This window comes from Phascolarctos cinereus, unplaced genomic scaffold, assembly GCF_003287225.1.
Source record: "Phascolarctos cinereus isolate Bilbo 61053 unplaced genomic scaffold, phaCin_HiC Scaffold_1;HRSCAF=81, whole genome shotgun sequence".
NCBI classification, from domain to species: domain Eukaryota; kingdom Metazoa; phylum Chordata; class Mammalia; order Diprotodontia; family Phascolarctidae; genus Phascolarctos; species Phascolarctos cinereus.
This window is the reverse complement of record NW_027555514.1, coordinates 243342937-243357412: the sequence shown is the minus strand read 5'-3', so window position 1 is coordinate 243357412 and position 14476 is coordinate 243342937. Positions and strand designations below refer to the sequence as shown.

General features: G+C 34.7%; 1 protein-coding gene across 4 annotated transcripts in view; it reads right to left on the bottom strand.

Annotated features, from left to right (window-relative positions):
- Positions 1–14476, bottom strand: part of ZDHHC17 (zDHHC palmitoyltransferase 17) — a 104986-nt gene that overhangs the window by 35146 nt on the left and 55364 nt on the right. For all 4 annotated transcript variants that reach the window (XM_020993451.2, XM_020993449.2, XM_020993450.2 and 1 more), the window contains 2 exons: positions 9762–9887; positions 2707–2849 (listed from right to left, as the gene is read on the bottom strand). In XM_020993451.2, the coding sequence (XP_020849110.1) occupies positions 2707–2849; positions 9762–9887 (269 nt within the window). The remainder of the gene's footprint in view (positions 1–2706; positions 2850–9761; positions 9888–14476) is intronic.

Here is a 14476-nt window from a genome sequence, read left to right as displayed (position 1 = left end):
ATTATGGTAGAGCTTTAAAGTGTAAGCCCAGGACCAGCCTCACTGAATATAATTATCAGGGGGGTCACAGAATGATTCATTTCTTCAGCCAATATAACTTTGAAAAACCATTTACTAAGTTGCAAACTGGTTATGATAGACAGAAAACAAACAGCAATTTAAAAAGCACAAATCCTTGAAGTATAACACACAATGATAAATGATAATCAAAATGACAATTCCATTCTATCCAAGGTCCTATCGTGCCTTTGGGACCATCTATTCCAAACATGTTTAATATTTTTTAATTGTAAGAAAATTGATGCTGTACATAAAAAAAAAGAAATCACATTTCTTCAACTAGAATAATCAAACCAAAATATTAGATTCCCCAATCACTCTGGATAAACAATTCACTTTTGTATGCAAATTAACATACCATTGATTATTGACTGAACACTGATGTGTATACACACACACACACACAAAATTTTCTGCTACATAGTCAAGAGTGACTTTCAGATTTTACTCTGTGATAGGTTTGTTTCTCTGTCTAATGTTAGAACTTAGGTACATCACTTCAAGCGGAATGAATCAGTCACTTCAGTACTAAGTAAATGCACTTAAAAGAGTAAAATTAATGCAGCATTTTAGTAAACACATGTGTTTGTACACATATATAAAATTAGGATCACAGGACCACAGATTTAAAGCTAGAAAGGGGAGCCTTAGAGTTTACCCAAGTCCAACCCACTTATTTTTATTGTTTTAGAAACTGAGGCCCAGGTAGGATAAGGGATTTGCCTAAAGTCAGATGGTACTGAGTGGATATGAATCCCAGTTCTCTGACGCCAAATTTAGTGTTCTTTCCACTGTACTATTGCAATCCCAAATCTTTTTTTTAAGACTTAAAAAAACCTACCAACACTAATTTTCACCTCAGCATTCAACTTTTTTTCACCTCAAATATACATATTGTTCTTTAATGAAATAATAAGGATGGCCTTTCATATGAAGGAGGTAAAGACTACCTTGTAGAAAAGACCCCAAAAACCCTAGGTGTATTTAAAGTTATTTTAAAAAGATGAGCTCTTAATTTAAAATTTATTCCTAATAGGTGCTTAATGACAGTTGCTTGGTGTTAGTACTGCAGTCCCAAATAAAAGATCTTACTAAATGATTTTTTAAAAGTCAAGTAGAAGTCATCAAACTAGAAGGTACAACGCAACCAGTATGAAATCTGATGTGGAGTCAAGACCTGAATTCAAATCTTATTTCAAACCTCTGCTAGCTGTATAACCCTAGGCAAACCACTTACTTTCTATTTCCCTCAGTTTCCTTATTCCGCAAACTCTCAAGGCTGTTGTAAGGATGAAATGAGGTAATATTTGTAAAGGGCTTTGGCCAATCTAACTAATGTTCTTACTGTAATTGTTAACCTTAGGTGCTAGTGATCTAATCATAGTCACCCTTTTGCATGGGCTAAGCAGAGAGAGGGGTCACTGTCATAATATCTTTCTCTCAACCACTGTAAATGTTACAATTACAGTTCATTTTGAGTTGTTTCTTTTATTAAAATTCAAATTATCGAGCCTGCTCCCTAAACCCCAAATATCTTGAGAGCTAACAAAGTAATAAGCTGTTACCAGCATGCACACCTAAAATAATTTGAATTGCTTTACTAGATATCTTCCTCTTCAGATTTTAGCAGGGCACTGAAGGAGGGAAATTTTCCCAGGAGAAGGAAGAACACAATGAAGAGTCACTGAAGCATAGATGTGGATGGGATATAGAAGTGAAAGGCAATGGGCAACGGACTCCTGAGAAATCCATCTGAGTCCCCTTTGTTAAAGAGGGCAGAGGAACGGGGAAAGCAGACAGGGGAGCAGGACAAGAGGTAAGTGAGAGTTGGCTGCCTTCACTATTTTGCCTAAAGCCAGTGCTTTTACCAATTTTGTTTTTTCCTCCCAAAATGTGACTGGAGAACCTGGTACCAAATAGGCAAACATGGCTCCACTTTAAGCTCTAAAAGGGCATATCATTTATTTGTGAAAAATGAGGAATTTATTTGTATTATAAAAATGGATAACAAATTATTTTGTACTAAAGAAATCCACTTAAAACAGCCCAAACCCTAAACTCTTTTCAACTGCAATGTTCCAAATCTTATACATGTATGTGTATGTACATGTATATATGTGTTTATGTACAGATATGTACATATATTTAATACCAAAGTATGTGGGTGCATGTGTGTGTACATATGTGCTTGTGGTGAGTGTATAAAAGCACATTTATATATGTATATGTGTATATATATACACACATATATATAAGTATATGCATATATATGTGTGTATATATATACACACATATATATAAGTATATGCATATACACATACACACATACATACACAATTTGGCATTAAGTATGAATGTGGTCTTCTCACTCACTGACAAAAACTTCCTTGTTAATCCTTGTAAGGCTATAGACAGCATGCACAATGATGAGACCACTGATGACAGAAGTATTAAAATATCCAAAGATAAAATACTGCTTAAAATACTACAGAAAATATGTGTTCGTTTAATCAAAGTTCTTAAATTTGCTTTTTAATTTTTTCTAAATAATGGAATGACAGTTTTATAAAAAATGACTTTTTTCCTGAGAGAAAATTAATATCCCTTCATTTATAGCTATATTACATAGTTTAAAACAACACTTACTTTGAAAGAAACTGGACCATAGCCCAAACACCACCATACATTAGCCCTTTAATGAGCCAAGAATCAATATCTAGGTCTGCTATAAACCCAACCAGCCATATAACTAGGAAAGGAGTTCCTAGCATTACCTTCTGCCGAAATTCCTGCACAGAAACAAATATGTGTTATCAATTTTTGCATTTTTCCGCACATTTAGTGTTGGAACATTAATACCTGACAAAAAGAAAAGCAAAACTTGTGTATCAAAGAGGTGATGAACAGGGAAGAAAGGTGTTGTTCTTTGGGTTTGGTTTTCTTCTTGTCTCCTGAAGCATGCTCCGGGATACAAGCATTGTGCCAAATTGTTCATTTCTAAACAAACTAAAAATGACAGGATCATAAATTGGGAACTTGAAGGGACCTTTGAGGCTGTCAAGGCCAACCCTCTCATTTTATAGATAAGGAAAGTGAGGCATGGAGAGGTTAAATAATTTAGCCAGGGTCACATAGCTAGTACGTATCTGAGGCAGTCTTCCTGACTCCACCTCCAGCCCCCTACCCACTAAACAGTACTGCCTCTCAGAAGAGCAGGGGGAGCATAAGAATTGCTTCTATTCCTTTCTGGTAATGGAGAGATTCTGACAGACACAGACAAACCTTAAAACTTAAAGATACAGCAACATAAACTATGCTTTTATTTTTAAATAACACATCTGGACATTAAACAGAAGACAATTTTAAAGCAGTCAAAATCTGAAGAGACCTTGGAGGTCATCTAGTTCCACCTTCTGCTGCTGTCTTTTAGCTTTTGTTTTCCAATTTCTGTTGGACAACTCCCAGTGATAAGGTACTAATTAATTACCGCATGAAGTAGCCTCTTCTACCATTGGATGGCAGAAAGTGTTTCCCTGTCACTTTCACCTACTGAGCATCCCTGCTGATCACGCCACCTTGTGGAAAAACACAAAGGAAGTCTAACCTCACTTCCAAATGAGAAACAATCCTTGAAATATCTGAAGACTGCAATCACCTCTCCCTTCCCTCTCCTCTAGGATTAAACAAATATCTTTAATTCCTCTTATGATAGGGTCTCCAAAGCCCACATTAACAGCTGCATCACACTACTGGCCCATGCTGAGCTTACTGTCACCTAAAACTCCAAAGTCTTTTCCACATAACATCCTTTTAAGTCAAGTACCTCCTATAAGCTTTCATTTCTTAACAAAATTCCTAATTTTACATTTTATTTATGATTATACATAAACCCCTATTCACTGACAGACTACTACAAAAAAAAACAGTAAGAAGACTTGCATGCTAACAGTTAATAGCTCAACATTCTTGTTCAATGACCTAGAAAACCATTTAATAATGATCATATGAACCATATTTCACCATCTTGTTCATAAAGACATTATGACAGTTAACCCCCTTGCTAAAAATCAAAACATGCTGCATCTCTGACACCTCCTTGTCTACCTATTAACTCCAAAACTCAATGATCATATGCCAGTCACCTACCGTGTGGATAACAGTGTGCTAGGTGCTGGCAGAAATAAGAGTTTAAATAAAGATATGACTGCTCCCATGGAGCTCAGTATCTTTGGAGGAATCATACACACAGATAAAATAGTATGCAATATTACTTAGTGCTTTAATGGGTGCAAAATAAAAGTGCTACGTGAGGTATTGGGGGAAGGCCACTACTCACAAAAATGAAAAAGAAGAAATCAGAAGAAGTTCAATGGCGAATGCAACATTTGAGGTTGGCTAGGAATTTAAGAAGTAGACAGAAAATCACATGAACAAAAGCATGGCAGTGGAAAGGCACAGAATTCATTCAGAGGATAGAGAGCAGTCCAATTTGGATGGAGGGGAGTAGTAGATAAAGACATAAAGATAGGGTTGAATCCGATTTTGGAGGTCTCTGAGTGCCAGACAAAGGAGTCTGAACACAATTACTTGGTAGATCATAGGGAGCCACTTGCATATTTGTGAATAGAAGAATGACATGACCAAATTTAGGCACAAGATAGTTTGGCAGTGGTATAAAGCAAGACTTCTGCCATCCAAAATATACCAAGAAACAGGGAAAACTGTACGTTTAATTTAAGTTTCTAAGCAGGTGGTAAGTAAGCCCCATGCTAGTATGATAGCAAGAAGAACAGAAAACAGTGGACGAAAATGGGAGAGATGTTGCACAGGCAAGAACAAAAGGACTTGGTAATGGATTGGATGCAAATGGCAAAGGAGAGAGGCCGATCAAAAAATAACAGAAAGTTTTCCAATGTAAAAGCCTGGGAGGTACCAGTAACAGAAATAATGAAGACAAAAAGAAGATCTTGTTTAGGGAGACAAAGAAGTTACACTTGACTTTGGACATGCTGAGTCTGAGGTATATAGAGCCCAGTCAGGCAGAAATAGTCAGTAGGCTGTTAGAGATAACAAGTCTGTAACTAAGAAGGGAGGTCAGGGCTGGAAATATACATCTGGGAGTTACATACATACAGGTGGTAGTTGGAGCTGTGAGCACGAATGAAGTTTCTGAGAGAACAGGTTAAGAGAAGGAAGGCTCAGTAGTAAATTTAGGGAAATTTTTACTGTAAGAAGATGGGGAAGAATGTAAGTGTTAAAAGGGTATTCAAAGCATTAAACAAACCAGTTCCCATATCTGCCCTATATTCCATCCAAACCAGATGACTTAAAATAATTTCAACTGCATTATATTTTTCTACATACATGGCTTTTCTCATGCCATTTCATTAGTTTAGAATGGCTTTCTTTCATCACATAACCACAAATTTAGTTATAATTGCAGCTACAATAAAAAATTTATGACCTAATGAAACATTCTGAATTTATAAGATAGTTTTAAATCTTATTATACAATATGATTTTCATGTTAAAATAACAATGCAAAAACCCATATGCTTTAAAAGAAATAAAAGCACAAAGATTAAGGGGCTTCCTCAAAGCAATACTATTATTAAGAAAAAAAACATTCACTAAATGTTACCCTAGAGTGGCAGATAAAACTGCCCTGTTTACTTTAAAAGTTTAATTGACATCTCTTGTTATTTCCCAATTTCCCCCACCCCAATGAACCCCTCCCTTATAACAAAAGAAAAACTGTCTAATCTACTCAGTGAACAGCTCAGGCTGTTGGAAGAAGGAAGCATCATGAAAATATTCCCTTATTTGAGGGAAGGGTGGTAGAAAGGGAGTTAAAGACAACCTGGCAATAAACATAACATCACTATATGGCATTTTATGATTCAATTTAAGAATAAAAACAGGGTATCATGGCCTCAGTAAGAACAGTATCTGGGCTGCAGTACAGAATAAATCAATAGAGGAAAATGCTAAAGATTACCCCAAAAGTCTTTAAAACTATTCTTAGACTAAGAAGAATACAAAAGGCCTAGGGGAAATAATGTAATGGTAATACAGAATAGAGAGAAGTCAGTTACTCATATTCAACTTTGCTTCTGTCTTCTCCAGCAAGCATAATGTCCTTTGTAAATAAAAAGAATAGTCCAAACACCACATGGAAAACACTGAAGACTAAGATAAGTAAAATAAAAAGCTAGCTAGATGACATCTAGCCATTTCAATTTACTTAAAAGTCTCCAAGCCCAAATTTCAGTGTCAAAAGAAATGACAAATGTGTTCCACAGAAGCAATGTCAGTAAAAGAAATCAGAAAACAAAAGCCCCAAGAAACTGGAGCTAAGCAAATGTTTTCTTAGTTTTCTAAAGGAGAGATTCCAGAAACTATAGATTAGGAGGTCTGTAGCAGATCCCCAGCAAAATTTCAGTAGAGAATATTTAAAAAGATTGTGAGCATTAGAGAGAGATTATGAGAATACAGTTATCAATAGCAGGCAACAGGAATTCGCTAAAGAAAAAATCATTCCAAATTAACTTCATTTTCTTTGTTGTGCTGTTTGATTAGTACAAATGAAGAATGCAACAGATAAAGTACAACTACATTTCAGTAAGAAATCTGATGAACTCTATCATGACAGCACTGTGGATAAGATGATAGGCTAGATCACCATACAGTCTGGAGCAACTTTATCAAAAAAGTGTTGATAAAAAGATTGGTACAACCAAAAGGTATGTCTCTAAATGGAATGATACAAGCCTGTCCTATTGAATACTTTTATTGACAACTTGAAAGAAAACAAAAAATGCATGCTTATCAGAATTGCAGAAGGCATGAAATCAGGAGGGACAGCTAATGTAATAAAAAGAAATCAAGATTCAAATTTATCTTGACAGAGTAGAATGAAGGCCTGAAGTGCGTAATATTAAATTTACCAGGAAAAAAAGGTAAACCGTAGTTAGGTTAATAAGAATCAACTACAGAAGTATACAGTGAGAGAGCCCCAACTTGGTGTCAGTTCATGTAAAAAAAGATGAGGGCAAATTTTAGTCAGCTTCTTTCATAACTATCAACAGAGTTATTTGGCTCCAGAAAAATATCTCGTGCTATATAAAGATACATTGGGGGGGAAAAAGTGAAATCCTACTTAAGGGCATAGACTACTTTGTTTTTATATTCACAGCACCTAGCTAATGCTTGGCACACAGCAGGCACTTAACAAATGCTTTTACATTCCTCTGTGTTGCTCGGATCATATCTACAAGTATTGTGTCCAATTCTGGCCATCACATCTTAAGGAAAACACTGACAAATAAAAATATATCTAGAGGAGTCACATCATTAGAAATGTACAATTCATTTGGCAATAGAATGTTGGATGCAATGGATGAAGGAGAAGTTATGGGAGTATAGAAAGATTACTTAAGAGACTGCTCTTATAGCACAGGATGAGAGGATACAGGGGCCTAAACTAGTGTTGTAGCAGAAGGAAATCTCCACTTTACAGAGAAAGGATGACAAGACAGAGATTTTTTAAAGAATTAATAGTATTAGCAACTGATTGGAAAAGAGGAAAAGAATCACAAAAGATTCCAAATCAAATCTGATAACTATTGTTCATTGTAATTTAGGGTATGCAAGCAGCCATTCAGGAACTGCTATCCTGGATTTAATGATTTTTTAACTTATTTCAAAAAATTGTCTAATTTAAGCTATCTTCATTTTGGAATAAACTGCTTTGTTATTTAAGCCATGTAAAACAATTGCCATATAAAAAAAAAGCCCAAAGATTTTCCAATTTCACCAGATATTATTCCTTCCAGGCTGATATTACTCAAGGATTCAGTTAAAAGGCTAGCTTCTGGCCAAGAAGTTCTGAAATTCTAGAAATGTAAAACATTATTGAGGACTATACTTTGTAGCCTTGTACCTCCGAGCTATTCATTCTGTTACACTCATTGAAATGCCCTCCACCTTCCTCTTGGACATATTGAAATGTGACCCATCTTTCATAAACCAGATGACACCACACCTCCTCTACAATGCCTTCCCTGTTGACCCCCACATTAAAGTGCTATCTTCCTCCTTTGGACTTTAAGAGCTAGACAAGAGTGGACCGCTACAATGCTTCTTTCTAAGATTCTGTGATTCTTCTCAGTCAATCATTGTCTGAAAAATTCATTTGGAAATTAATCATGAATTTCCTGCCTTGTGATAGCTCTTCTACTATTGTTTTGAACTATGTGATTAGGTTACCATTATTTAATCTTTCCCTGTTGCTTCAATACATACAACCTAAGAAGGAGAAGCGCATCAGGGAAGATGTAGGAGGAGACATTTTCAGGCACTGAACTTCTAAAAGATCATCTACTAAAGAGAGACTGTCAGAGAAGAGAATGCTCACAATGATGGTCTCAAAGACCCCTTGAGAATCTGAGAAAGTATTTTTCATGTGTTTACACTTTGTTTCTCTCCAATCTGAACATAAAGTCCTTGAGGGCAGGAAGCATAAATGATACTCTCTGTATCACCTTGTGCACCTAGAATAGTGCTCTGCACAGAACAAACACTTACTGAGTTAATTTTGATTTCTTCAGAATCACTGAGAGGCAGCTTGGCCCAGTGAATCTGTGCACAGGACTTTGGAGTCAAGAGAACGGATCTGAATTCCGAGACCTTTAAAAGGTGGCTGAGGATATGAAAGTTAATTAACTTCTGACGGTCTCTTTCTTTATCAGCAAAAGAAATCAAGAGTAACTGTACTACTCACCTAACAGGGATTTTGTGAGTGAAGTTATTTATAAGCACTGAATTTCAATGCAAATGTGAGTTATTATGATTAGAATTTTAAAGGTCCTTAAAAATAATATAGTCCAACCAGTCCTACAAGATGGAATGATTTCTTGCGAAGGGGCTACTAGATGGTAAATGGATAGTCAGGAAGGGCCTGGAGTCAGGAAGACCTGAGTTCAAATCCTGTCTCAGATACTAGCTGTGTGACCCTAGGCAAGTCACTTAACCTCTGTTTGCCTCAGTTTTTCCATCTGTAAAATGGAGGTAATAATAGCACCTGCCTCCCAGGGTAGTTGTGAGGATTAAACCACAGAATAATTGTAAAGTGTTTGGCAAAGTGCCTGACACACAGTAGGCACTACGTAGTTTTCTGCAGATTTGTCTTTTTACATTACAGATTACTATCAGGCAATGCAGCCACTTTTATGTAACTAAAAATCCAAATTTCAATTACAACAGTGCTGCAATTTTCAACATCAACTAATTGGCAAAATGCTATCATTAGGGCGGAAGAGGAAGGAGCTAACAGAAGACAACAAAGGTAAAGGACTGAAAAGAATTACAATTTTTTGTAGTTTACAACAGAAATAGCACCTGTAGGTAGTCAGGAAGGATTTTCGTATCTCTACAACATCCCAAGATCAACTGAATCAATTAATCAACTTTTATTAATAGCTTACTGAATTTCAGAAAATGAAACAAAACAAAACTGATGACCCTCTTGATCATTATACAAGTCAGTCAACAAAAAACCTGTCCTACAAAGCTTTGCTAGGCACCCTAATTCATTATAATGTTAGGATTTAAAAATGGATCATTCTTGTATTAGAAATACAGAATAACGAATCTGAAATTAAAAAAGGAAAGGCTAACATAGATCCAGTAATGAGTTTTACCTTATCAGCCTTTAGCTTTTTGAGGAAAGACGGATTGTCATACCCTTTTGCCTGTCTTGCCTCTTGTAAATGATTGATCATCCAAACATTTTTTCTTTGTTTTGCCAAATCAAGTGGTGATTCTCCCTGATGGATGACAGAAACAGAACTTCACATTAGAAATAAAAAGTAGCATTTATTACATTCCATCCTATCCATAAGTAGAAAAAACAAAGTTATATAAATAGAGAAAACAAAGTATCACTTTAATTCTTACTTTGGCATCAGATACAATAGTTATTTTGGTTAGATTTTAAATTATTTCATTGATATAAGATATTTATTATTAATTCTTTCCTAAGAATGAGAAAAATGTATTCAAAACAATAATTAATCTACAAAATTCCATCTTTGATCACATTCTGAATTAGAGTGCAAATCAAAAAGTAGGTATATTAATACTTGCTGGATCATAGGTATTTTAATCTATGTTTATTCCCCATTTATGTCACAATCTTGAAGAAGGTCATGAGAAGGAACAACTACTACAAAACAATGTTCTGTCATACTAAACCTCTCTCAATTTCATCACAGTGATTTCAAGAGCTCTAAGAAGAAACTGAAGAAGAAAAAGAACAGAGAAATAACATTATTAGTCAATCCCTAACTCATCTTACCATAGGTTGGGTTGGCATTCTTGACCAGAACAAATCCCTTTGGTCTTCTAGAAAAGTCCATAATTTTGATTTTACCCTGACACATGAAGAACTCTACACTGATATGGTGCAAAGGAAATGAGAAAACAAGTCATCATTCCAATTTTAACTGTATTATCTCTTTTACCCTTTCCTATCAAAGTACTTCTTTTTATAAAATAGTCAGAGGCTTGAATGAGTCAAAATTTCCCACTTAAATTTCTTCAAACACAAAAAGAAAATTTTTAAAATCCTTTCTCATAAATTCATATTTCCTCAAGAAAACTACTGCGACTGTCTTTCAAAAATCAAAGGGAAAAACACTAAAATTATATGCAATTCTAAGGGCATTTTACTAACTTTTTATGGACCTTTTATTTTTGTGAGGGATAAAACCTAATTTTTTTTACAAGAAAAAAACCTTTTAATTAAAAAAAAAAGGTGTCACAACACAGAGGGTACAGGCTAATCTAGTGCAATCCTGTACAAATACAAGTTGATCCTTAATTTGAAATACCTTACCTATTCAAAAAATACTAAATTTAACACCAGCTAATTAATCCAAACTATAAAAATTACCTGTGTAAAAGCAATCCCTTTGGGGGAACAACTCCCAGAGAATATCCTGCAGTTGTCTCGGGGTCCAGCTGAGCATCCCTTCCACTAGAGGGCCATGTGACACCTAAGGATTGCCTAGATAAAAAAATTGAGGGAGCTTTAAGAAATCTTTCAACTAATCTTCTAATTATCTGACTATTTTAGTGTATTCTTTATATTCCGCTGGAAGTATGAATGAACAACTCAAAATGTTGATAGTTATATTGAAACCAGGGATCTGAATTCGTGTATATAGTTAATCACTCCATGCATCAGTAGGAAAAAAAAATTGACATGGAGGTTATATAATATTATACAACAGTAGTATAAAATATCCTTTTGATAGTTTTGGCCTGACAAACATTATGACTACGCTAGTGGATCACTTGAACTTTAGCTTAAGATTGAATTTCATTCTCAAACCAAGGGAAAATTTTCCTTTGGTGACCTTCTAGGTCAGGAACTTAAAATGTAATGGAAACTTTTCTGAAAATGGTTTCTTATTTCATCCCAAGAAACCACATCAAGATTTGATCATAATATTAACAGAGATAGATCAGTAATTTTTTATTAAAAAAAAACTTTATTCCTTAAAAAGGTAGTATATGTAATAAAGAGCTCCTAAATGAAAATTTGAAAAAATCAAAACAAAAGCTAAAATCCTATATATCAATTCATAGGGTTGAATTACTTAGGGGACAATATGTTTTTCTAAAATTTCTAAAATGGAAAATGACTCCGCAGAGTAAAAGCAGTGACTTGCTTGAGCTCGCTCTCAAACCCTGTAAAAATGGCTCTAAAATTTCTAAAATGAAACCAAGCCATATACTGGGATCCCATATGCTGAGATTACAGTATAGGTCATATGATGTTTGTATTTCATTAAGCTAAGAATTTAGCCTATCCTAAATAATCATTTGAGAATTATATGAGAACTGTTCTAATCTGAAATACTCAAACTAAACACTACAACTTTAAAACAACTACCTTAAACCAGTACTACAAACAAGCTATCTACTCAATGATAACAGCCTTCAAAATATTATTTCCAATGAGATAATATGTGTAAAATGCTTAGTACAATGCCTGTCACATAATAAAAGTTTGTTTCCTCTTTATTTTGATATAGAGATCTGCTATTTGTACTTTCTACCATTATTTTGTCTTTTCACAAAGACTGAAAAAAAGCTGTCAATTCTTTACATATGTTATTGATTATTTACAGGAAAATCTCCTTATGCAACAACTGGAAAAGAGAAAGAAACTTTCATAAGACTTAAGCTGTGTTTTACTTGGAAATACTATGAAAAGAACACTGACATTTATATCCAGATAGAAGCACAAAAAATCTCAAACTGATATCTTGATAATTCTGAGGAAGATATAAAGAGAGAGGACAGAAGGGAAGAGACCAGGTTCGAATCCTGGCTCTTTAGACAAGTTACTTCCTTTCTTAGGGTCTCAGTTTCATCATCTATAGATAAGAGGGCTGAACTATATAACCTTAAAAATGCCTCCTAACTGTAACGGTTTATGAGTCTATGAACTTAGATTCATTAATGCCATTTCTATAAGAAAAATAGCCTTAAAATACATCTTAAAATAATGCAAGGTTACCAATCAAAATCTTTGTAACTTAAAAACTTAGGTGGTAGCATCCCTCAAATAAGACTTACTTTATATAGACTCAAATAATTTCCTGTCTTGCCATCCTAACTCTTCTAAGACCTATGCTGGAAAAAAGATTCATAATTCTAAATTCTTAAGAGACAGATACCCCCCTCCAAAGTCAGCAGGATTCCTTTGATTAATATATATTTCCAATGAACTGAAATTAAAAATCTGTGATTTACATCGAGTCATGTCAGAAATGGCAGCTTCCAGGTAGAAACATCAAGATCTTATACTGGTGATGTGCAGAAAGGTATAGAAATTCTAACAAAAAAAAAAAATCAACTTTTTCTCTCCAACATAAAAGAAGGAACAGGAAAATCTACACCAAAGAATTTTTCCTCCAAAGGTTTGGCGGTTGCCTTAGTATTTCAAACTTTTAGAAAATAAAGCAACACTAAGGCACGCCTACTAAATGGCATGGTAAGAGTTATTCAGCTAAATAATGGTATAAAATTTTGTCTTCATTGAGCATAGACCCTGATCAGAGTATAGTAAGGGAAATTGGCATAACTGAACTAAAAAGGAGGGAGATTAGAAGTGTATCACTTTTTAGGTTACAGTACTTTCACTGGTGTAGAATAATCAGAATAATAAATTCCCTGAGGGTAGGCACGATTTTAATTTTATCTTTTTATCCCCAGTGTCTTGCCAAGCAAATAGTAAACTCTTAATTGTGGTGTGAAATGGTAACACTTAATAAAAACACTACTTTTTAAATGTGTGTAGAACATGGATGGCAAGAATCAAAAGTGTTGGAAATATATGTAAACTACGTTACCCCAGTTTATTAAATCTCTATTTTAAATACATCTTGAAACTTGAATATATAGGCCTTTCACAAAAAGGTATATTCAAGAATATATAAGTGATGTTTTATTTATGCTATATCACACTACTATCTTGTCTCCATTCTTGCTTCTCTCATCTGCTAAAATATATCCCCAAAAGCTGACAAAGAGAATGAAGAAATTGACCAAATGTCCATCACTTAACATTCCGGTTCTATCACGTCTGTAGCAAAGTTCTACAGTTTTATAGATGTCTATCTATGAAAACTGATACGTTTCTGAAAACTGCCTAGAAAATCATTGGGAGTTTGAATTTCAAAACTGAATAATAATTCTTTTGCTTTACTAGAACTGAATTATAGTCAATATGCCTGTTGTGTGCAAATCTAAATACTTTCACTTTGTGTTGTAATGAGATCTCACTAGTATCCAACCTTATTTTCCACTTAGTTACATAAAATTTTAAAATACATCCATGGGTCATAGTCTCTTTAGAAGTAGATCTCTGGAGGCAGCTAGATGGCGTAGTAGACAGAGCTCTGGCTTTGGAGTCAGGAGGACCTGAGTTCAAATCCAGCCTCAGACACTTGACAATCACTAGCTGTGTGACCCTGGGCAAGTCACTTAACCCCAAATGCCTCACCCTCCCCCCCAAAAAAAGAAGTAACTCTCTGGTGATGCCAAGAACACAGCTGGAGAGGATCTCACTATTTTATGTCATTTATGACATTTTACAAAACTTTATATAAGATTCTACCTTCCTCATCTTAACTCAACGTGAGCCTCCCTTCCCTTTATCATATCATTTTGACAAGAAATATATTTAACCAAGTAAGCACAGAATTCTTCTATCTTCTACAAGTACAAATATCTAATTAAAATATCACTTTACCTATTCTAAAAACTCAAATACTAAAATTTCAATGCCATATAATTAATACAAACTCTAAAGAGCTCTGAACTATGGAAAATAGCCGTGGAG